Source organism: Temnothorax curvispinosus, unplaced genomic scaffold (genome assembly GCF_003070985.1).
Source record: "Temnothorax curvispinosus isolate PA1 unplaced genomic scaffold, ASM307098v1 QBEX01015159.1, whole genome shotgun sequence".
NCBI lineage: Eukaryota > Metazoa > Arthropoda > Insecta > Hymenoptera > Formicidae > Temnothorax > Temnothorax curvispinosus.
Genome location: NW_020224939.1, coordinates 24,991 through 50,565, shown reverse-complemented (window position 1 = coordinate 50,565; position 25,575 = coordinate 24,991). Strand labels below are relative to the sequence as shown.

Genomic DNA, 25,575 nt, shown 5'->3' with positions numbered 1-25,575 from the left:
TAAAGAAATATAATATAAAAACACATTGTTATTGTGAAAACTTATTCGGTCTTCGTAAAGTGTATTATTATATCATTATTTAATATATCATCAAAGATTAATCTTTAATATTACATTATATTTATACTTTAATATTACATTATATTTTAACATTGGCTTAACATTAAATAAACATGATATATTTATCTTAATTAACACATATTTGTTATTAATTGAAATCAAAAGTTTTCCATTATTTCTCATTGTTTCACATATAAATATACATATGTGTGTATATAATTACGATAAATATATAAGTAGATAAACAATCTTTTTACTGAAATATATTTATTTTTAAAAAATTTTTTTAAATTAAAAAATTCAATACGTACCAAAACAATCTCACCAGCCACTTCCTTTTCATATAATCCGAAGATTGAGTTGAATACGCTTTGGCATATGTAGTAGAAAATTTGCAACGTAAGCCATACAAAGTATATATAAATTTGTACGATACTGATTATACACATCATAAACTGAAAAGTTATTAATTTTTTTATATGAATATCGCGCGAGTATTAACTACTTAACATATACTTACAGATAATAAATAAATTAAAATTAAAGCTGTAAATTTTAAAAAGTGAAAGAAGACTCATTGAAAGGACAAAATATTTCACATTGTCTTGAAGAAAGCTGATGTTTCGGAATATATTTGATTTGGAATATATAATTTTGTTATTTGTAAGTGAAAAAGGTAAAATTCTACGCGTTGTTAAGTGTATCAAGAATACGTGATACTGATGATAACAAATATTTTAAGAATTTGGTGTGTCAATACTTAACAGATGACCTTAGCGGTTGTGTTATTGATACATTGTGTGAGGTACATTGTGTCGATATGTACGTTAAATTCTTAAAATATAGTTTTAAACGTGTGTTAACGTAGTAACATTTTTTTTACAAAACTGATTCTTATTTTTCGCACATATCCTATATTCCATATTTTTCATATCTTATATCTTTTATATTCTAAAAATTTGTGTTAGTATTATTAAATTGATTATCAATTTAATTATGTAATTGTATTATTTTAGTTTTAGTTTAAGATTTCGTTTCAAGACAGATAGTAACGGCGCGTGGTTTGTTAAGGCGAAGAAAGGCACATAAATTATTCATGCGAATAATATTATTAAGTACAAAAAATCTAGCCCAACCGTATAAGGCATATTTCTATCTATTTGTGGTATTCACAGATCGGTCGAGTTCATCTATATTGTTTATTTTGCAACTTCCGGCTTCAAAATGCGGATAGAATGCTTTTTCGTTTAGCTGCAAAAATTTTTAGAGAATATTATATTAATAGTCGTTTATATTAGCATTCATACCTAGTATAAGTACAAATAGATTGACGTGACGCATAAGTAACATGGTACATAACGTGAAATCGATTTTCTTTCTAACAGCTATTTGCAAGAACAGCAAAGAAAACTTAACGTAAAATTTAAGTGGAGTTTAGCAATATTTCTTTGTTATGTTAATTTTATAATATAATAATATAATAATATTTAAGATATAAAATCCAGTTTTTTTTGTATTTGCAAATCATAAAAAAATATAATTGTATTTTATAATTTTCGGTACGAGGTTTTCCAATATTTTTGTATTTTAAATATACAAACATATGAATATACAAACACTTAATATTTTAAATATGGTACAAGTTGATAATTAGGAAGTTGCTGAAAATAAATAGCTCTTGTTTTATAATAAATTGATGAAAGAATGTAATAAAGTAAGCAACAATTAAAGAAGAAAAACATAGTATTATTCCGTGGTAGAATAATATACAATAAAAAAATATACACGAACCTTGTAGAGAAATAAATAAACATAAGAAGAAATGTAAAGTAGGTTGGTCGCATGATTCAATGGCATACGTTCAGATATTATCAGCACGAACAATCATTTCCATGAGAGATATTTATTCGGAATTCTTCGAAGGCACAATATATAGTTATTGCCAAATATAATGTTATAGAAAATGTAATAATTTTCAAAAGTATCTTGATAACTAAGCAAGTTCAGAGAATCGCCATTTCGAAAACAAATTTATATTACTAATTGTAAGATATAAAATTAGCTAAATTGTTGGTTCTTATTTATAATATTTATTTTTACAAGTTTGTGTATGTATATTTTACACTACTTTTTTTTAGATATATTAACAGAAATAGAAGATACAAGTAGACTCGACCGATATGTGAATAATACAAGTAGACAGAAATATATAACCCTTATACGGTTGGACTGGATCTCTTTTATTCCTAATAATAATATTATTCACGTGAATTTATGTACATATTTCTTCGCCTTAGCAAGTTACGCACGGTTACTATCGCCACTACTATTGGCCATGAAACGCAATCTTTTAAACTAAAGCTAGAATAATACAATTATATAATTAAATTAATAATCAATTTAGTAATATCAATATTACTACAAATCTAAAAAAGAAATAACAAATTTCTTCTTCAATATATAGTGTTAATGCATTTTATTTTATCCATTCTCTCATTATAACACTCCGAGAAATAACAGCTGTTTGATTTCACTTTCCGACTTAACGACTTTCCAATGATTGTCTTACTTCTTAAATATATAAATGTATAAATATATTTCTAGAAATGTGAGTGTAAGACTGACCATTTTATGAAGAAAAATTGTCCGAACGAGCTAATGTTTGAGCTTTTTGTAATCACTTCAACTATGCCTTTCTACACTGTTGCGTATGAAACTGTATTATAAGTAGGACATGTTTCCTCGCACCAACGAAAGCGAGAACTGACGAACACGCTTACGAACACGTCGACTATATACCTGTCTGATTACAAACATTCTGCACGCCGATCGATCGGCTGGTTAACGGCTGTCCTTTTATAGTACGTTTATTACATTTTAAATATGTGGATATTATTTCTCTTCTCCAGTCGGTAGATCAGTATCTCTAAATAATTTATGTATCTCTAAATAAAAGTGAATGTTACTTGTGCTAAAATGTATTTTGGCGGACATATAGAAATAGATGTTGGGCCTTGTGGAATCTTAAACTTAATCTCAAGATTGTATTTATCAAGTCTCTATAACGTGCTTTTATAAATCAGAGAATTATTTGGGTTTTTTGTTCGTTCGAATTTGAATTTCTGATTGAAATCGAATGTTCAGAGAATAGCAACTGACTTATGAAGATTAAAGATATTGATTTTTATTTTCTATGTATTTTCTATTCCACTTACCTTGCAATTAATAGCAAAAATGCAAGACATATTACATATGCTATAACATATTTTGTAACTGAAGACGATCTCAATTTTAAACAAATTTTATTCAAAATGTCGTAAGTGAGAGCTTAAATAAAAAAATGAGAAATAGTGAAACGAATTAAAAGTATTTATTAAAATTCAAGGTTGATAATAATAAATAATAATAAAGAAAAAAAATGCGCATATATTATATTTGATACAATAATACTTTTATATAAGTACATAATAATAATTTTCTCGGGAACAAAACTTTGTACAATAAATTTTTATTCAATATTTTTAAAATAAAAATTACAATAATCACAACATAACGTAGATTAAAATAAACATTTTTTTAATTTTTAATATATTCCTCAGCGATGTTGTTGCTAGGTAAGCTAGGTTGTTTACCAAATCCTAGGAAAGACATTTTGACATCAACATATTCAAAGGAATTTAACCTTTTTAAAGCAATCAAATTTAACAGCCTGTCTTTCGACACATGTATATTCAAGGATTCCAGGACCTACACAAGCGACGTATAAAAGCAACGTACAAATCATGGATATATAAAGAGAATATATTTAAATTAAAATGTTATATTTTTAAATTAAAAAGTTTTTTATATTATTCTGTGTTACGTATTGTAATTTTTATTTTACCAGTCCCAGAACTTTTTTATTAGTCTGACCTTGTATTCTTGCTATATAGGTAAGAAAAGATAAGACAGATAAAAACATTTGGTAATTTTAAAGTTTTTTACGTATTTTTCTACAGTTTATCTTTAACGATTTTTTAATTAAACTATATCTAACATGTAAAGAACCTTTTTTTAAATAATCTAAATTTATTTTTTAAATTATTTTTAATTTATGTCTTAAATTCTAAAATTGTGATGACAATATTAAATTATGTCATCAGAATTATTATATTTCAAACATACAAACATTATACTAACAATTATTATTTAGATAATTATTTTTATGCAGAAAATTACTGCAGCAAGAAAAGAAAAGAATGGACGTACCTTCTAATATAATAATAAACTATATATAATATATCATAAAATTTATAAATTTTACAGATATTTTTAATCTTCTGGATAAACTCCTGTATCGAAGAAGACTAGTATGCATCTTAATGCTTCGTCTGGTAAATGTCTGAAATAAAAATTATAATTTTATTACAGACATATAGAAAGGAGAGAGAAATAGTGATCACAATACAACAGTATTTATATTATTAACATATTTATAGTGAATTGTCTACCGGCTTATTTTGTCGTATATTTGAAAATATATATCTTGAGTGTATTATAATTTACGTACCTTAATATCGTAGATAAGGATAGCCAATGTGAAGGTATACTTTTGTTTTTGTAATTTCGTCTTTGCGCATCAATTATTGACGAAGCCACGTCTTGCGGTAAAAGTCCTCCCATTAATCGTGGGAATCTATATGGGTGAATAAAATTGAATCACTTGCTATTAATAAATGCCATAAATATCTTATTAATTAAATAATATTGTTGATGTATAAAAAGATCTATATAATTAACAAAAGATATTATACTATTGAAATAAAAATTTGATTCCGTCCAATATGGCAGTGCATAAAAGGAATTAACTGCGTGCGTGATATTGCAAGACATTTATTACAATAGTGTATTGTTGTAAATTTACCTAATTTTAGGCTTTTTACTCAGTCCAGTAAGTACGAGAGCCGGATAAACAGTAGTGAATTTAACAGAGGATTTTCCGTTACTTAATTCATTTAATTCTTCAGACATAGCTTCCATTATTGCTGTAAATCAATATGTTAGAAAAGCGTATTTTATAATTACATTTACATTTTTGGAATATTGGCATGGGTATTATTAAAATTATGTGTAATATATATATGACATATGTATTATATAATATAATTATGTACTGCGTTCCAAAATGCAATACCCAAACTGAGAGGGTTAACAGAGAGGGGCAAGGGAAGTCAATTTCATTCACAAATCTCTTTGTTAACCCTTTAAGTTTAAGTATTGAATTTTGGAACACTGTATATGTATTATGATATATATATATATATATATATATAAGCTGAATAAATGTGTGTACGCGCGAGCGCGCGTTTAAATTATAATGAATATTTTTTTATTTTATTCATATAATTTATATTCGTTTATATAATATTATATTATTCGTATAATATTATATAATCGCTGAATGCGAAATATATTACCTTTGACTGCGAATTTTGTAGGACAGTAAACCGTTCCATAAGGAGCGCCAACAAGTCCTGCTACTGATGAAAGTGCTACAATATGACCGTAATTCTTTTTGATCATACTTGGTAAGAATGCTTTCAATGTCTGGAAATAATATCCTTTTGTAAACAGCGGTTTGCAAAAGCTTAATTATATTGGTCCAAATCATACAGTGCATTTCAATTATACGAGCAACAAGCTTATATATACATATATTTGTTTTAAGAAATGATAGCAATTGCATTAATGATTATTTTTTACGTCTTGTAGTTTTCGCGTGTGTCTCAGAGAGAGGTACATTACTTGCCCAATAATGCGCTGTCACATTGACGTCTATAACTCGTTTGATTTCATCGAGACTGTGATTCAAGAATGATTTAACAAACGCTATACCAGCATTGTTGACCAGGATAGTAACGTCACCTACTTCTTTTTTTACTTTCTCGGCTACCCGAAAGACCTCTTCCCTATCTGCTACGTCACATCTAAAACGCGATCAAATTTTAATCAGTATATTGATAATTTAATAAGGCACTCCCACGTCTTCGTACACGTGTAAATTCTATTTGAGTAATTTTTTCATTCTAGCCTTTTATTAAAAGAAGTGCATCAACTTACCGATACGCATATACAGAGTTTTTTCCCATGTTTTTAATATCATTCATTGTCTCATTGTTGGTTTCTTCATTAATATCCCAACATACTACTGTTGCTCCTAACGATGCATACTTAATCGCTAATTCTTTTCCGATGCCATGACCTGCGCCTGTTACCTGTAATAATACATAATATGAAATATTACAAATTACAATTTACAAATTACATTCCACAAATTTTTGAAGTTTAAAATGACATTGAGATATTAGATATATTTTTTAAAATAAGTAATGCCTATGCTTGTGCTAAAAAGAAATATCAAATGACCGTTTAATAGAATATGAAAATAAATGTCATTATCAAATGAAGAATCACATTCAGAATCTAAAATGCAAATCTTTGCATTCTAGTTGCTTACCCAAGGAAATCACATAAGTCAAGATGTCAAAACATCTTTCAAAAGTCATGTTTTACACACACTCACACAGATATATAATATATATATATATATATATATATATATATATATATATATATAATATTTTTTTATATAATTGTGCATATATATTAAAATTTGTATACGTACCAAAACGATTTCACCGGCTACGCTCTTTTTCTTATTTGGCACGACCAATTTGTATACACCTTTGCAAATATAATATAGAACTTTCAAGATAAGCATAAATATCTCCGCTAGAAGGAGCAAGATATTATGTATTTTTATCATGGTTGCCTGAAAAATTAATAACTTATAAAATTATCGAATACTGGTTGATATGTTACATATATCGTATACATACGCTCTATACAGGGTGTTATTTGAAAAGTTTTTATCTCAATATCTTCACTTAAAACTCTACAACTTTTATATTTAACATTTTTTCATACAACGCATACTGTAGAAGATATTGCCATGAGGCAAAAATTTTTCAAATAAACACTTTATATGTATATATAATATATATACGGGACATGTAATTTTTGTGTAATTATATGGTTATACAGGATGTATCTGAATGGTCTGTACAAACTTTGAGAATAAGTTCCAGAAACACATTTACAAGCAGAAAACGTCCCATGAACATGGGGTCGGAAACGCTTGCTTCTGGAGTTACGACGCGACGGTACGAAGTTTTCCTGCAATGACTGGAAAAATTATCACGTCAAATCGCATAGGACTTACAAACTGTATTCACTTACTTCAAGGAAGTTTGCGCACGTCACCGCACTGACTGATGAGGAATTCAGAAAAAAATGCTAAGCGGGTAAATAAGTAAACATGTACGCAGACTTCCTTGGAATCTATAACGGAGGACATTGCGAGCATTTACTGTAGCAAGTGTCCTGTTATGTACGTGGTAAAACCGAGGAAATAAATAAACACAGTTTGTAACTCCTGTGCGATTTAACGTCATAATTTCTCCAACTATTGCAGGAAAATTTCGAACCGTCGTAACTCCAAAAGCAAGTGTTTTTGACTCCATGAAACATATTCTGCTTGTTTAGATCCCTAGAACTTATTCCCAAAGTTTGTACAGATACACCCATTCAGATACACCCTGTATATATTTTTAAATACTGTTTATATTAACATTGCACGAAAAATAATATTACAGAAAACGTAAATGTATTGTATAATGTAATATAAAATATTGTTACGTTCGTACTGAGACTTTAGAAGCAAGCCGGAGAAGTTACGAAACGTGCACCTTTAGCAACAAGTTGAAGTTGATAAACTGTCGTCTTGATGTATAAGTTGGGTTATTAAACCGAATACACGTTTGGGCTGAATCATAATTTTTTGGAGAAAGTAGTTTTTTAGTTGTTGTCCTTCATTTTCGTGAATTCGAGAGTGCGTAAATGCGGCGCGAGCATGAGTGGCAGTGTGCGGAGCGCGAGTTAGTGCCAAGCGTAACAATATATTGTATTTTATATAATGTATTATTTATGTATAAAGCAAGAAAAATGATTAAAATCTAGTAAAGATTATTAATTCTTAACTTTTATATGTTAAAACTTCTTCTAGAGAAGAACCTTTAGAAGTTTTTTCATGACTTTTTATTATTTTTACTTATAACTTTCATATATGTGTTAACGTATACTATGAAAAATAAGCGACCTTCATAGAGCCTGAAAATAAGCTTCCTATCCGGTAGGTTGATAAAAATGAAAAAATTGCATAAAATATTTACATGATCGTAAATTAAAAAAAATATATTACTTAATTTTAAATTAGAAATATGGAAATACCTTTTGCAACACACAGAGGCATATCTCACTCACGACACATAAACTTTGATCTTCGTATATTTTTTTGAACACACTACACATTGACCATTCTCACTTGTTTTCCTTGTTTTCCCGAAATTACGAAACTCAGCGACCCAAAAAAACCCTAAATGAGATTTTAGCGCATAAATAGTTTAAAGTTTAAAAATAGGCTTTCCCCCCTATCCTCTAAATGTTAATCAAATTTAAGAGAAAGAGAGAGAGAAAACTTATTTGATATATTTAAATGTAAAAATATTTTCAAAGAAAAGTGTAAATTTTCGAATAATTACGTATGTGTGAGAACAGTTTTCTTATGGTTTTTTTTCTAAAGAAGTACTATGTTTTTGTCTCTTTTAAAAAGATAGTTTTACATTTGTAATTTTTATCTGATATAAAAAACCAAATCTGTTACAGATTGTGTTAATATTTGTTACAAAGAGATAAAATTCGATTTACTTACTTGATAATTGCTATCCATAATTAACAGCGACACGTTCAACTCCTATATTCTGCTCTAAAGTAGAATGACCGAATGTGATTAAATACAAGCCTTATAAAGCTCTTGCTTACAAGAGATTTGTTTCTCTGAATATTAAGTGTATTATATCAAGTACGTGCGTAAAAAAGTTGAATAACTGAATAACCTTAACCTTTCGATTAGAGAACGAATAACAATTTTTGTAATACAATTTTTTTGAAGTGTTTGTGACACGTTCGTCTTTCCAAAATATTATTGATGAAGAATCTCTTCCCTATCCTGTTTATCTTTAAACCAAAAATAAGTCTGACGTTTGGAGGAATCAGAAAAATATACTTATATCATTGTTATGTAAACTTTTATTTTGTTACAATGCAATTGTAGGATGAATTAGTAAACATCGCATGAAAAAATGTAATATTTCATAATACCTGTAATGTCAATTGTATGTTATAATTCATTTGATATAGCAATCATGAAGCCACCTTATATACTACCGCATTCCAAAATATAATAGTCATATGTCCTGTACCTGTATTGCATAAAATCAATAATGTATAATTAAAATTTGCTTAAAATCTCGCTTACACTTGGCGCAAGACACTGCTGTGTCTTTTGATATTAACTATAATTTATATATAATGTAATTAATACAAAATTTAATATTAATTACATTATTAATAAATAATAAATTATTATTCTCAAGTTACATGGTAAGGTATACAATTAAACGCTAACGTATTTCAAGATTTATTATTTACACATATGTGTGCCGATCTCCGCAAACAGAGACAGATCATTTAGTAATGCCATACTGTTAATTTTATTTTTTAATAAGAGCTAGAGTTTAATGATAATTAAGATATTTTGATTTATCGTACTGGTAAAAAATATTGCATTATCTTCAAAAATATAGAAAACGCGAGTAAATCATTAAAAGTAAAGACTTTTTATTCGACCTAATTGATTATCTTTATAATCGTCACGACAATACAGCCATGAATTTTAATCTTTATACTAATATAAGCATTCTATTTAAAAAATGTATAAGCATCTCATTTTAAATCTCTGTAAAGAATTTATTGTGAAAAATACTACCTCGATCAGGATTCGAACCTGGCTCTTCCTACATTCATGTCGAAATAAAAGTACTTATTTCGGTTAAGTTATTTGTTTTTTTATCTTCAAAGCATTCTTCAAAGCATAAAATAACAGAACTAAATAATAGTACTAAAATAACATTTGATAATAATGTACATATTTTTTTTTATGAAAGTAATGACGTCTCTGTTCCCATAAGTGATGCAATACCAGTATTGTACGATAAAAAGAATGTCTCGTAATCATTTTTTTTATTATCCAATAATGACATGCATCGTTTTTTTTCTTAATTATAAATTGCTTCTCTAACAAATTTTTTTTCTGTTGTGCAGATATAATTGTATAAATTAAATTAACTGCATGTAATGCATGTAATGCGCATGCATTCTTATATAAGATGGTCGATAGTGCATATAAATTAGAACTCGAGATAATGGATATCCTTCCAGCCATTTCTATCTTTGATGAAGCGACCTGCCTCAAGGCAAGGTTACGTAGTCATATACAGGTTGTCTGATAATAATAGGTAAGTGTGACACTTGCAGAAAGTAGGCAGAGAGGGTTAAATTGAATAGAAAAGTCCTGCGCCGTTTAGCGATTATAACAATAAATAATGATTTGTTAATTGATAAAGATGTGCAAATCAACGTGCGTACTGTTTATTTCTTAAATTTTTTATGTTGTTATGTATGTGACCATTTATTTTATATACCTATATATAAATTATATATATAAATTATAAGTCTATTAACATAAAGTTTGTTTAATGATTAATTGAAGATTATATGTATATTTTCATATATATTTTATTATTACTAAAACAAAATGATAAGCGTTTTTCTTATCTTTTCATATTTTTCTTATAGCAATCACTCAAAGCTAAAAAATGTGAACATATTATTATAAAAATAAAAATAAATACGTTTATTTTTTCTGTTTATATTAATATCTATGTATATGTGTATGTGTGTGTGGCTGTAGCGACAAATAAACATTTATTCAATTACTTAGCAGTTTCAATCTTTTATTATTTGTATTATTTATTTTTAAAATAAAATTCTAATTCGTAAAATTTAATTGAGCAGAAAATTTAATGAACAACACATACTGTATTTACAAACGTATGAATCCGAATCTCGCGATATAGTATAACTATATTATAATCAATTCACTTCTTACATCAAAGTCGCAACTTTCGTTAGTTTCGTTGAATAAATTTCTTTATGTTATGCATATAATTGATATCCATAATTCTCTATTCTCTTTTCACCATTCTTTTTATAACTGTGCGCGTTAGATTGAAGTTTACTGATTAAAGTGATACCAAATCGTCTTCTCAAAGACTTATATTATTGATAAATTCCCAGGTAACAAGCTGATGTTATTTGTCGTCATTTTAATGTAAAAATGACGTTTATGATTTCAAAATAACGAAAATAAGCTTGCTACCTGGGAGGGGGGGTTGCGTTATATGCGTATTGTATATGCTATTTATAACATAATTTATAGGTAATTATATATGTATAAGACAATAGTTACATTATTAAACGACCACTATACACAACTTATGCTTTTTCTCGTAATAAACGCAAATATTAATAATATATTGAATAACAATATCATATAATAGAACAATAGCGGGGTTTATCATTACAGCACGGTAAATACATTACACCAATTTTACTTGTCAAAACATAACAAAACGTTATTGTTAGCGCGACTGATTTACATACTGTGCTGATGCTACTAGGAAACAATGTGGCGTTGACGATGATTTCTTTCAATATTATACAAAAGATTTATTTACTATTTATGTCATATGATACTTATTGCTATCAGTATAAAACATCTACATTTGCGCGTTTTCATGCATCAGTTCTTGATAATGATTAATTAGTTATTATTAAATAATAAAAAATTATTTTTATATTTAGAGTAACCGAGTAGAGCCTCTGAATTTCAGGGCGAAAGATGTCTTATTTTAAAATTTGGCAATCCTGGTATTTACTTGTATGATGTCTTATAAATAATGCAATAGCATACTGGACAGTCATATAAAAAAAAAAGTTTATTCACATATTTGTTTCGAAATCAGAGATGTTTTTTTTGCAGTTGTTAGCTATCCGCTTCGACACCGCTGTCAAAAAAGTCTACCAAGCTGCGTGCTGCTTCATCGGGAAAAAGTCTGAAATTTAAAATGTTTATTTGCTATTACTTTTCTCTTATTTCTGTTTATCTAATTTTTCAGAAACCTGTCAGAGGTCAATGAAAACAGAAATTTTTCTTCATTATTACAAGAAAATAAATTGACGTATTAGTAGGTGTGTCCCCGAGTTTGCTGAATAATATATTTATTTACTATCGTTTATTATTATTTACTGTGCTGAACGTCATCCATGATAATTGTCGCGTATCTGTTTAAAATATTAGTTATTTGTAGTTCTCTTGTCTCATTAATATTATTAAGGAGATTGGTTGCCGTCACGTTATGAGGTACAGGCGGCGGGAAAAAGCTTATAGATGTGTTTTTCGTTGCGTAAAATAAACGAGTTTTAGCAAATGAATATGTGGAATGCGTTTAATTAGCTGTTTCTTAAAGATTTAAATTGTACAAACATTATTTGTACAATTAAAACCCAGATACGTTATTATCCACGTTGAAATGTGGCAATATCGTGTTATATTTTTACAATTTCTTATATAAGATAACTATGTAGACTGTAGACAAATCATTTCAATTTTTGTAAAAATTCTTCCTAAATATGTAAAGAATTATTTGCACCTATTTTCATTAAATTCTTATCATTTTTAATATGCTTTCGAGAGTTACACTACAGGTGTTGTAACATTTTTGCTATGTTGCCCGTGTATAAGAGAGAGAGAGATAAGAGTATAAGAGTATAACTTCAATAATAATTAATTACTCGACAACCATGCAGACAATTGTCTTCAACTTTGGCATGGACGACAGATTCCTATAGACGAATATCTTCCATAAATATGAACTAATTCTTATCATATTGATTTGAGCAACCAACCTCCTTAAAATTAAAAAATGCCAAAATATCCTTTTCATATATTTTCTCCAAAATTCGTATTTTTATACATTTATACGTCTAGTTTGGATAATTTGGCGATTTATTTACCTTATTATCGCGCTTAGTGACAACCAGAGTGGAGGCACAGTTTTTTCGCGGTAGTTGCGCCTCTGCGCAAGAATTATTTGTGAGGCTGCTTGCCCCGGTGAAACCAACGGCATGGTATTCGGGAACCTGTTGAAATTAAAATATTTATAAGATGGTATTATTGTGCGAAAGAATGTAACATTTTTAGGTATTTCGTAATTTTATTCGATTCGTCATAAAGTCATGTTTAATGTAAGGCTTAAAATGTAAAACGCCCAATAAAATTTTATTTTAAAACGTGTTTCTCTAAACAGCTCACCTCGCATCCAAAAATCTAATCTGCATGTAAAAAATCGTAAACAATTAACGACGTATAATTAGTTAGGTATATTTACATACATCTGTTATTGTGCCTTATAAACACGTCCATCAACATGTCCGAGAATGGACAGGTGTAATTACAAATTTAATTAGTATTTTTACGTAATAATAATTACGTTATAATAGCACATACTTTGCACCAATCAAATGACGCAGCATTATACATTGCATAAATGTTGTTTATACCATTTTATCGTGTACTTACCTTACTTTCGGCTTCTTGCAAAGTCCAGTGTCCACCATATACGGATAAATGGTAGTGAATTTGATTAAGGATTTTCCTTTGCTGGATACTCGTAGTTCCTCGCTAATCGATTCCATAAGTCCTGCAATATTTGCGCCAATTAGTTGAGAATGAAACGCTTCTTTGCTCGCGCTTAAAAGAGCAACGTTGAAATCGAGTTAAATACAGACTTACCTCTGACTGCAAATTTCGAAGCGCAGTAGGGAACTAAATTTGGAATGCCTCCGATTCCAGCCAGTGACGAAAGCGCAACTACGTGGCCGTGATTTTTTTCGATCATGCTTGGTAGAAATGCTTGTAGCATCTGGAAAATAGTAGAAACAATAGAATCCAAATATAAAAGTGGGTAGTAATATAATCATAGTAGATAGCAATATATAATAATCTGTAATTTAAAAAACAAACATTATCATATACATGCTGTATTCGAAATAATAACGATATTAGATCATTTTGGATTATGTCCAGATAACATTAGCCCTTTAACTTACCCAGAAATGAGCCAGCACGTTAATGTCGAAGATCCGTCTAATTTCGTCCGTCGTGTGATCGAGTAATGCGTGACAAGGCATTATACCAGCATTGTTAACTAAAATAGTGACGTCACCGACTTCCTTCTTGACTCTTTCGGCTACGCTGAGGACGTTCTCTCTTTTCGACACGTCACATCTGTGAAACAAGATAAAATCATTTCTGAACTTATCTCGGTTGCCTTTAGATCGGTGGTTGCACTACCGCATTTCTCTCAGTTTTATTGCATTTTGTAAATGACACAAACGTACTGATATGCATATGCCGCGGTTGCTCCAGTTTTCTTTATCTCGTTCACCGTCTCTTCGTTCGATTCCTGATTTACGTCCCAGCAGACCACCGTTGCGCCCAGCGATGCATAACGAAGAGCCAACTCTTTTCCAATGCCATGACCAGTGCCTGTTATCTATAAAATGTAATAAATTATATAGTTTAGAATACTATAGAATTATCGTGTAGTTTTAGCATCTCTCTTTCGCAAATTACTTTATTGAGCTCTTTCCAGATGTGAAGTTAATGTTGAATAATTTACTTAAATAACTTAATATACAAGTAAATGTAAATTGTTTTTTATGCTTATGATTTTTTTTAAATTGTCTCTGCATCAAAGATTTATGAACTATTTACAAATCAATTTTTTATGACAAGTTTAATAAAGATCGAAAATCACGTTATAATTATATCTTAATTAATTATTCACATTATGAAAAAATTATCTTTTTTTTAAATTGTAGGTAGTTATAATTGTTCAATATTGGATATTTAATCGTTTGTATAGGTTCAATCAATGATCAATAGTACCGTTACCCTTTGCATGTGTAAAAGCACAAACTATCTTATTTACGTTACGATAATTTACAATTTTATCCTAATTGGTTTCTGAATTGAACAAAATAAATAAATAAAATTGTCAAATTGAAAATTGAATAAAATCATTGCGGTTTCTATAGTAAATAGGAAAAATAATTGTCTAATATACCATAATCAAAATATGTTTCTTTTTTAACGTAAAATTTTATTCCTACTATTTATTTACTTCATTTTTAATAATAAATTTAACGTGAAAAATAAATCCTGCGTAATACGTAAAAATTACGTAAAAACGCAGCGTTACAGCGTCAACAAAGTACACTTACAACATGCATCAATAGTTCAAATTAGATACATACCAAAACGATCTCACCGGCCACGCTTTTTTCTTCTGATGGAACGAAAAATCTATACACGCTCTCGCAAATGTAATATAGGATCTTCAAAATAAGTAGCAAAACGTCCGCAAGGACCAACGCGCCGTTATACGCTTTTACCATGACTGCTTGATATTCTGGCCTATAAAATTAATAAAATTCTTGTTTGACTGCAGAAAAATCAGATGACGGAATTCATTCATACATTTATTTATTCATTAACTGACAAATTTGTTTTTAGCAAAAAAAAATATTTTTCTAGTAAAGTAAAAATAAAAAGAATAGATCACGGTATTGTAACCAGTTTAAACTCGATACTATTCTTTTACGCATTTTCCTCAACATTTGCTTAATATCGTGTGGTTAATCATTATACAATAATTACTGCTAAAATTTCCCATGAAACTGCATCAGCTTTGAATACAATACAAGTAGCTAAGGCGCAATAGGATATAATTACTTAATCCATATAATTATCTCAATGGTTTTTTATTAATGTAAAAAATGTGATATAATAGAAATAGATTAGCTAATAATTTTTCTTAAGAACTATAGTAATTTAGAATAATTTAATTTAGAGTAATCTAAAGAACAAGAAAAAAGAAATATCAATAGCACAGAATCATATTAAGTATAAAAAATATTTTGTTTTATTTTTATGCTTTGCTTATATAACATTTTTCTTTCAGTTTCATTATAATATTGTTAAAAAACTTTTTGTTTTCTGTCAATGTGAATATTGACGTGAAATAATTTCCTTAAATGATTTGTTCAATTTTCTTATACATTTATGATATTTCGATTAGCAATCAAGCAGAACTCAGTTCGTCAAAATACTGTCGTACATCTGGCATTGCGTTACATAATGCTTGTTGATCTCCACGATATCAAGCTCATACGTTAACTACAACAATGAGTCGCGTGAGTTATTCAAGCATTACATGAATAGAACTCTGGCGTATAATTGTTTTGAAATACTGTTTTTTTTTTTACGCGTTAGTTCTTTCAAAACTCTACGACTTGAAAGGATGGCAATGTATGTTTTTGTGATTCACACAAAACACGTAAATATGACACTGTCACTCCAAAGTAATTTGAAAATTGCCTATGTAAATAATGCATTAATTTTGGTACCAGCTAATTTCTTATAAAAGAACACGTTACTGAATAAGCAGATGATTTTTAAACATTTTTGCGAAAAAGAAAAACAGTGTCAAGATATTAAAACTAACTTACGCTTCTCATTGTGGAGATATTAAAATTAACTAGAAACAATTGCATTTTTATTAGAGTAATCGTAAAGCATTATTATATTAGATGCGAAGAGAGAAAACGATTAATCCTTTCCTACCGCATTCTTCATACCAAGTTGTGCATATTCAACCTTCTGTCTAACGTTGGAAGGAATTGGGTTACGGCAGCTACTATGTGACAAATAGTACTGATTACGTGACACGTTGTACGCGATAGACGAGCGCACGATATGAATGAGATCATTCTTCTTCAGTTACATCGATAGTTGCAAGCATAAGTTAATTCCAATTAATTCTAGGCTCGATCCTTCCTCTCAACTTTTTTCAATCATGAATATTTATCATTTTCCGAATTATACGTAATATTTACATAGTATGTAAAAAAGAAACAAAAGATAAGTTTATCTTTATATAATTTTTAATTAGATAAATAAATTTAATAGATACATTTTTTTTATGTAGCTATTATTTAAGAAGATACACGCGTTTAGATTTTTTGTTAATTCCGGTAAATTTGCACAGTAAAATAACTGTTTGCATTACAAAATGTTTGCAAATTATCTATGTTAATACTCAATCACATCCATTCTTGTTTCAAAGTTCGATGATATAAGTTGCTTGTTTATACATGTATGATTATCAATGTATATACTTCAATCAAGGTCAAATAATCAAATCTGTCATCAATCAAGATCACGTTTTTTCAGACTGACTGCGGAAATATGGAAAAACGGATTAATCGCACGTTTTAAAATGCAAGGTCATACGACGGCGCAACACGTTTAAGAGATGTGAAAATGGCAATCTTTTAAACCTGACAGAAATATATTTAACGAACGTGTTTTTCAATCATTCGGCAAGATTAGATAAATAAGACTATCCTCCTGCCTACCAGGTCAAGCGTTTTGTATGTGATTATTTTCTTACGTGTATTTTCTTGATTTCCGTTATAAAAAACTAAAAATATATACTCGTGTAAAAATACAGATAACTGAGGGAGTTAATATATCAAACAAATATTTATATAGGTTTTTAATTTTCCAAACACTTGAGCACGCAGTGCTTTAACTTTTGCAGTAAATATAAATCATGCTTTCCTCACAAGAAAGCTATTTATGTCATATCTTGTTTGTCGTGTAATGATAATAATTTATCAATAATTGCAAAGACAATTCGTCATGAAGTAGTGAACTGCAAAGAATGATACGCAAGTACGCATGCACTTACGAATAATAAATTTTATATCTCTGGCCTACGATATATTGCATTCTTCGTAATGCGAAAAGAAATTGTTTCTTTGGCTAATCTTCAGACGATCACATCAGTTATTTATTTCCCTCCAGAAATAAATAACTGATGTGTGTTTATAAACTTGTTGAACATATATCGAACAAATGTCGTTACCAGAGCAGCATGAATACTTCAATTTGATCAGAACTTAAATCGAAAGATTTCTTCTTACTATCCTAATGCTTTTTAGTTCGTTGGTTTCGCGAATACCACCAGCTGTGTGTGTGTGTGTGTGTGTGTGTGTGTTTGCTTGGATTATTTAAGAACGAGATTATTTGGCAATAAAAACACATTTCTTTCTGCCTTTTTCTCCTTTTTCTTCTTTTTTCAGTCTCTCTCTCTCTCTCTCTCTCTTTTTGTTTCTCTTTTTTTTGCTATATATCTGTCCATCTTCAAAAAGCAGTCAAACTACTTTTTAGTAGATGTTTTTCTGTTTATTTATTTATTATCAGATCATTCCAATACTAAATTTTCTAATACAATTATAATTAAGTTCTAAATATCGAAACAGAAATTCTGTACGATTAAATATAAAAGAGAATTATTTTTTATAATAAAATTTATAATAAAAAATAATTCTCTTTTATGGAATCTGGAAATATACTAATAAGGTTTTACTAGTACCGAACAGGTCAAGTTGATTCCGTAATATAGTGTGTGTGTGTGTGTATGTGTGTAATTATATGTTACGAAATAAAACTCGTTTTACGTTAAGGTTAGGTTCCAGCAAAATAGGGTAAAATAAATTTTATCGTTCCTCCCACAATACATGATAAACAAAAGTGTAAAATGTAACTATGTTATTATTTACTTTGTTTTTCATGTTTTCCCCATTTTTTCATTTTTAAGTAATTTTAAAAAGATGAATGTGCAAAATCGTAAATGGACCATCATAAAATGGGACCTACCTGTATAAGGTTTTCTTTTTCTAATCCCATAATCAATTTGAATTACAACGCTAATTGATGTATGTCATATAACTATGACGACTTAATGTTTCCACTCAGTGTTTTCAATGTAAAATATATATATAAAAGAATTATTGAAATATATAAGCTATATATATATATATATATATATATATATATATATATTCCTTAAATATAATTTTTGATTTCTTAAATATAAGTTTTGAAAAGTATAAAGCTGTTTTTTTAGCAATTATGAAAATTTTATTTTATTTTACGTCTTAGTATTTGTATAAACTGAAGCTATTCAGCATTGAGAATTAAAACTTTTACTGATCCAAGACTTCTTAAGTGAATAACAAGAACATACTGGTTATTCTATTCTAAATAATATTTGCCTTAATAAAATTTGATTGGGTGTATGGTGTGTGTTATGTTTGGTTATCAAGAGAAATATTAGAAGGTGAAAAAAATGTTATCATTTTAGATTACAACATTTTAAATTAGTACTCTTAACTCTTAATCTTTTTAAACATCAGGATATTTAATATTGAAAGCAATAAGATAAGATAGGTTCTCAATTATAAAAATATAGTTCAAAGAACGGAATTGTATATGTTTGTGATTTACATTATATTTTATAGTTATAAATTATGTATTTATAATTTTTATCTATCTACATTTGCAGATTTATTAAATAACCGGCCATTATAAAAGAAAATGATATAATAAGAATGCTAAAATGACAGCACAAACGTCAAAATCCGTTAAGATAAATTAGAAAATATAAAATTAATTAATTAAATTTTTTAAATTAATAAAATAAATTAAATTAATTTAATTTTCTGTTTTCTATAATTTTACATTTTTAGAATAAAAAAAGTAAAACAGATATTTAAAAACAGATAGATTTCGAAATTTGATATCTTGAAATTCTGTATATTTGAACAAATTATTATAGTCATTGTAAAGGAGGAAATTCGTATCGTGCATGATGCTATTTAATTACTTACTCTTATCTGCCAAAATCTTTGCTAAATCCGCCACAGTGCACCGACGCGAATAAATTTCGACGTTCGAAATTGCGAACCGTCGCCGTTCGCGTACGGACCGCGACTAAACCAGTCAGACTATAGAGCTTCTCTGACTGCTACCAATGCGAATTTTCACTACCACAATAGCTGGCTGGCGCGAGTGCGTGTATCAAACCGGTACCAGGGTTTGACTATAAGACGACCGCGAGTATTATCAGTGTGCGGTAGAAACGGCTATTATAAAGCAAGCCTTCCCTGAGTGGGTGGCCGTTCGGTTTGCGTTCATATACTTCCGCTAGAGTATCGCCGTAGAGCTAGAGCAGGCTAGAGTCAAAGAAGAATTATATTATAGCTGGTAGCGCAGCACGTGTAAGAGTGGAGAGAAACCAAAGTCGTGACAGTATTTCAGAGTACCCTTTCGTGTCTCGAATGTTGCCTGACTCGCCGACATAGTCACGCGCGATTTCCTCGGAAATTCACTAACAATGTAATCCGTCTTGCACTCTAGACAGGATTACGCAAGAAGATAGGAAACATTTTTCTCTCTCTTTCTCTCTTTATTTATTTTAATTAAAAAATTCTTTAGCTAATAATGAAAAAAATAATTACGTATCTGACCCTTATTTTATTATTATGGCAGGTACGAATTTATTTTTAAGAAACAACTTTATCTCTATTAACGGTAGGACGCGAATAAAACCTCTTTCCTCAATTTATCTAGCAAATAAAGTCTAGTAAATTTTTTGCCATTAAGTTCATTTATGCTTGTTTTAATTAATTATGCTTGTGCATTTTGATAAATTTTTTCAATGGGTTTTTTAACTTTAAGTGCGCACTTTTGCCGAGATCGTCGATTGCATCCTTCCCTCGTACAAAAAACTAGATACCTGGACTTGCACGGTTCTTTGAGATTTATTTTGCCTAACTCAGACAACGCACAGTCTCACTTTCGTCCGTGATACGTAAAGCCTACTATATTGGCTGATTTGACGGAATTCTCTTCTTTTAAAGTATTCTGCCTCAAGCATTCTCTCTCTCTCTCTCTCTCTCTCTCTCTCTCTCTCTCTTTCTCTACCGCGGGTCCTTGAAGGTACCTTTATAACTTCTTGAAGGTCTACATCTCATATGTGGCCAATCTGACCTAATTTCTGATAATACAATCCTTGATGATCTTGAAACGAATCCATTAATACGGAAAACTTGAAAATTATATAATTAGAATCAGTATATAAAATCTAAGTATTTAATTCGAGTAGTATTAAATTTAACCTAGATATTTGATTTTAACTAATATATTGATATTGTTTAAATTTATTATTGCTTAAACAGAACATTATTCGATTTATTAATAACTGTTCAGATAATAATGTGTTAATAAATTCTTTTAATAACAATACAATAACATAATATCTAAAATAATGTGTCAAAAATATGGGACGGTATACAATATAAATGTTTAATTTATTAGAAAAAATCTTTAGTCGCTAAGATTTATTTTACAAAGCTATATACAATTACTACAGTCAAAAAAATAGTCACATAACAATTTTTTGTGACTAAAAAAAATAGTAAAAAAAATTGTTATGTGACCATTCTTTTAGACTGTATAGTAATTATAGCTTTGTAAAATAAATCTTAGCGGCTAAATATCACGCTCGGCTCTTATTGCCTGAATTAATTTGAATATTTTATATACTGGAGTCTCTACATATTTATTATTTATTAACATTATTATTTATTACATGTCTATTATTCTATCAGTCATAATTTATACTAACAAGTAAGAGCAGTCTGCAATACAATACAAGATATTTGCTTTCAGACATTTTCAATAAATATAGCTGGAAATGTCAATGTACAAGTCGCGTTTTACATAAGACAGGCAAGGAAATATTCTTTTGAACACAAAGAACTTTTATGAAAGGATTATTTAATCTGCCTGATTCAATATAAAGCGACTTCTAATATTTTGATTCTTTACTATTAAAAAAAATCCTAATTTGAAAACTATAAATACAAATATGTACAAATAGATTACTATATGAATTAATTAAGTATTTTTATACAATATTATACGTTTTTCGCATCGAGATTTTCGTATTGGCTCTTAATGCTTTTGTTAATTATTCTTTGATAATATGTAAAATAATTATAGTTTTGTCCTTTTAAGGTTTATTTTTATCTAATTACATTTTCAAATTACATTTTTTACAATGCGCCAAGGGTAGAGTATTCATTGATACGCAAAAAATGTTTCACAACGTTTTTACATCACCGGTTGTACTCTGTAACAAGATGCAATCAGTTTCTAAGATCATCACATGATTGTTATCGACCAAGACACAAAGCGTGATTCAGAAAATGTAAAAAAATGCGTCTTTGTGATTGAAAAAGTAAGCTATTCTTCGTCTGCATTTGTGCTACGCTGTACATTGCTCTTACATATGTAGGAGCTTGTATATTTGTATAAAATCCACCGGTATTATCCTTCTTTTTATCTCTTAATCTTTGATCAATGTAAAATAGCGATGTCAGCTTTGCATCGAGACACTTATAATACATTAGTCTTCGTAAATACAAATTCAAAAGAAACGGACGTAATAAAATACAGTAATTTCCATAATACGCAACTTGCTAGAATCTGAAAAAACTAATTTATAACTGGTTGTGAAATATTCAGATCTAAAAGATACAATTATAATTATTAATTATAATTATAATGAGCCTGACCATGCGCACGTAACAAAAAATGCTATCTTGCTGCGTCGAATATTCAACGAAAATCAGTGTCAAGAAGCAAAGCCCTTTGTTACTTTTTTAATTAATTTTTTTAATTAAGATTTTTAAATGTTTTTTATATTATTAATTCTTTAACCTTGCATTCCAATAGTTTGGACATGTGCTTCATAGTAGTAGGTAAAGTGTGTTAATATTTACACTTGTATTTTTCGAGTGTGGATCAAAGGTCATGAGCATTACGATAAGAATTAATTTGTATTGTGCTATCAAAGGTATATAAGATAAAAAAACCTCAGAAGCTTATAAACTTTCTGATAATCTAACGATTTTTTGAAACTTTTTAGCCACTTTTTTGAACCATCTTGAAATTAAATATTTTTCAATAAAAATAATTAATTTGAAGACATTCCTGACAAGTATTTTATTGTACACCGTTTATATTGAAAATTTTACAAACTTGATACAGAGAGATTCTTCTCTGTATGGAAGTCGTCGATTTAATCTACCGGGCAACCTTGAAATCAAAAAGTTGCCCGTTTTATATTGAAGTTATAAATTATATCTTGACGCCCCTGAGAAAAACAAGAATGTCAAAATATAAAAATATAAAAACAAATATAACGAAAAAATCTAAAATTTTTCTTGGAAAGCTAATCTGATGCAGACAAGACTAAACAATAAATAAAACTTTTTATTCCGTAGCACGTTACCACGCAATAAAAATTGTGACTAAAATATTAGAAATATTGACAGGTTAGTAATTTAAAAATAGGTCGATAAAAAATTAAATTTCAGTCTTTGTCAAATTTCAAAGTAATGATGAATTTTGTATCGAGCTAAGAATATGCAGGTAATCTGATTCAGATTTCAATAAAGTATAATTTATACAATCAAATAAAGAAGAGAGAACATTATTCAATAAATTTTTAATTATAAATTTTAATATTATTTTAATTATTGCAGTTAAATTACTGAATAATAGGAATTAAATCTTTCAAGTCTTCAAACTTTAAATCGTTTCATTACAATCAATGATTACTTACTGAGTATTATATGCGTAACTAAATGTAAATTTACAATATTCTGTAATTAATATAAGAAATTAGCATTATACATTTTTGCATAGTTATGTTTCATTAAAATTAATAACTCCAATGTATTATTAATACATTAATTTACGTATTTTGAAACTCATACTACTTTTTACTTACGAATATAATAATCTTTAGAATACGAATAAAAATTAAACTTTGAGACTTGATTATAAAAACGTGATATTAATATTAACTTATTGACACATACTTTAAATTTGAAATATACATGTAATAAAAATGAATAATAACGACTAATAAATTACTTTTTAATAAAAAGTAATTTTATTGATTACACAATTAAAAAGACAAGAAAAAATCAGTCTTATCAATTTATATTGATACGAATCTTGATTAATTTATTTGATTTTATAACATGCTATTTGAATATTGATATATTTTTATATCATTATTATTAAACTATTTTTTTTGTCGTTATATACATATATGTTGTGTAACGAACGCCACCGTTTTAATGCCACCAAATTACTCACATGTCCTTTGACGTATTAAAGATATGTCGTTTATTGTAATTCTTATGTTTTCTTGAAGTTATGCAAAATAATAACGTTGTACGCAAGAATAATTACACGAAACGGTATTATATGACACGTATCGCAGAGTATCTTGTAAGGACTGACAATTTTAATCGGTCACGAGCCATAGGTCTACATGATAAGCTGTATTTGTCTTCTGATAGCAGAATGATTTTACATTTCTTGAGCAAATAACAACGTGTGTATTGTGTATGTATGCAGCCGTAAATGTATAATTACAATCTTAATTCTTATACCAGTTTTTATGAAAATTATATAACAGACTGGTGTGCCTAAAGCACTCTGTGTGTGTGAGCGTTTCAACATACTTTATTTCTTTTGAAACAGTTTACAAATCGATAAATTGTAATAAATAACGCATGCATATATCGCATGTATTATCGAGATCGCGCTTTCGTACATCATATTCCGATTAAACATTTTGATACTATATTTACTCTTCGATAAGAAAGAAAGGGTTATATCGCACAGCCGAGCTCGGGGCAGTGCTCCAATTTATTGATTCTCTTCGGCCGTAACATTTATCGATCGATATGCACACATTAGGTCTCATACGTGCAAACCTCCGAATAGAATGTCAGGTTACTTATTTCCTTCCATCGACATGCTTCTATCCGTTTACAGAACGAAAAATATCGCGATAGCAACGTGCTTTATTTACAAATTAATATTATATATTATATTTCTCATATATCTTTCTGATAAAAATTGCGAGAAATAAGAGAGTTTTGTAATGTTTGACCGTAACCCTTAACAAAATTTTAGAAAACATTGTACTTCTTATTTTTAAAGCAGAAAAAGCACTAATACAACGAAATTTATGTTTTTTTAATGATGAATTATGGTCATTATAAGTATATGTTTATTTCTTTTTCTCCAGGAATGATCGCACTCTACCGTGAAACATTCTTATGAAATTACTACAATTAAACTTCTTTTCTTTTGTTTTTTTAAAATATCTTTTTTTACAGATGGTTATTGAGAAATGTGTATATCTGTTATATAACAATCCAATGCGCTGTTTACTTGATGATATTGTACAAAGCTATTGTAATAATTTGTAAAAAATTTATAGAAATAAAAAGCAGATAGCCTTGACTACAAACGTCAGTTAATTATAATTTACTTATGTTTGTGTTATCCGTAACTTTTACAGTGACGTACAGAATCAAGAGTTCTCTTCGACATGTGCTGAATCGAACGTATACCTATCCGCAAAGGTTCAAAGTGGCGTGGATACAGATAAC

The 25,575-nt window shown here is 28.6% G+C and overlaps 2 protein-coding genes across 5 annotated transcripts; both read right to left on the bottom strand.

The window, feature by feature from the left end:
• Positions 1-4,304: 4,304 nt before the first annotated feature.
• Positions 4,305-8,959, bottom strand: LOC112465400 (short-chain dehydrogenase/reductase family 16C member 6-like). Of its 3 annotated transcripts, XM_025032932.1 has the most exons (9): positions 8,870-8,953; positions 8,389-8,533; positions 6,725-6,871; positions 6,160-6,314; positions 5,849-6,026; positions 5,517-5,646; positions 4,964-5,084; positions 4,610-4,735; positions 4,305-4,441 (listed from the first exon to the last, which is right to left on the bottom strand). In XM_025032932.1, exons 2-9 carry the CDS (start codon positions 8,467-8,469, stop codon positions 4,372-4,374), a joined length of 1,008 nt encoding a protein of 335 aa, XP_024888700.1. In that variant the 5' UTR covers positions 8,470-8,533; positions 8,870-8,953; the 3' UTR covers positions 4,305-4,371. The 3 variants fall into 3 exon arrangements, with proteins under 3 accessions (XP_024888700.1, XP_024888702.1, XP_024888701.1); XM_025032934.1 differs by lacking the exon at positions 8,389-8,533 and having other exon boundaries at positions 8,870-8,959; XM_025032933.1 differs by lacking the exons at positions 8,389-8,533; positions 8,870-8,953 and adding an exon at positions 7,170-8,037.
• Positions 8,960-11,055: 2,096 nt separating this feature from the next.
• LOC112465401 (short-chain dehydrogenase/reductase family 16C member 6-like) lies at positions 11,056-24,394 on the bottom strand. 2 transcript variants are annotated; one of them, XM_025032935.1, is made up of 8 exons: positions 24,266-24,394; positions 15,439-15,598; positions 14,521-14,675; positions 14,230-14,407; positions 13,913-14,042; positions 13,700-13,820; positions 13,135-13,260; positions 11,056-12,173 (listed from the first exon to the last, which is right to left on the bottom strand). In XM_025032935.1, coding segments are annotated over exons 1-8 (942 nt in total). In that variant the 5' UTR covers positions 24,268-24,394; the 3' UTR covers positions 11,056-12,103. The 2 variants fall into 2 exon arrangements, with proteins under 2 accessions (XP_024888703.1, XP_024888704.1); XM_025032936.1 differs by lacking the exon at positions 24,266-24,394 and adding an exon at positions 19,921-20,183.
• Between the last annotated feature and the right edge of the window lie 1,181 nt (positions 24,395-25,575).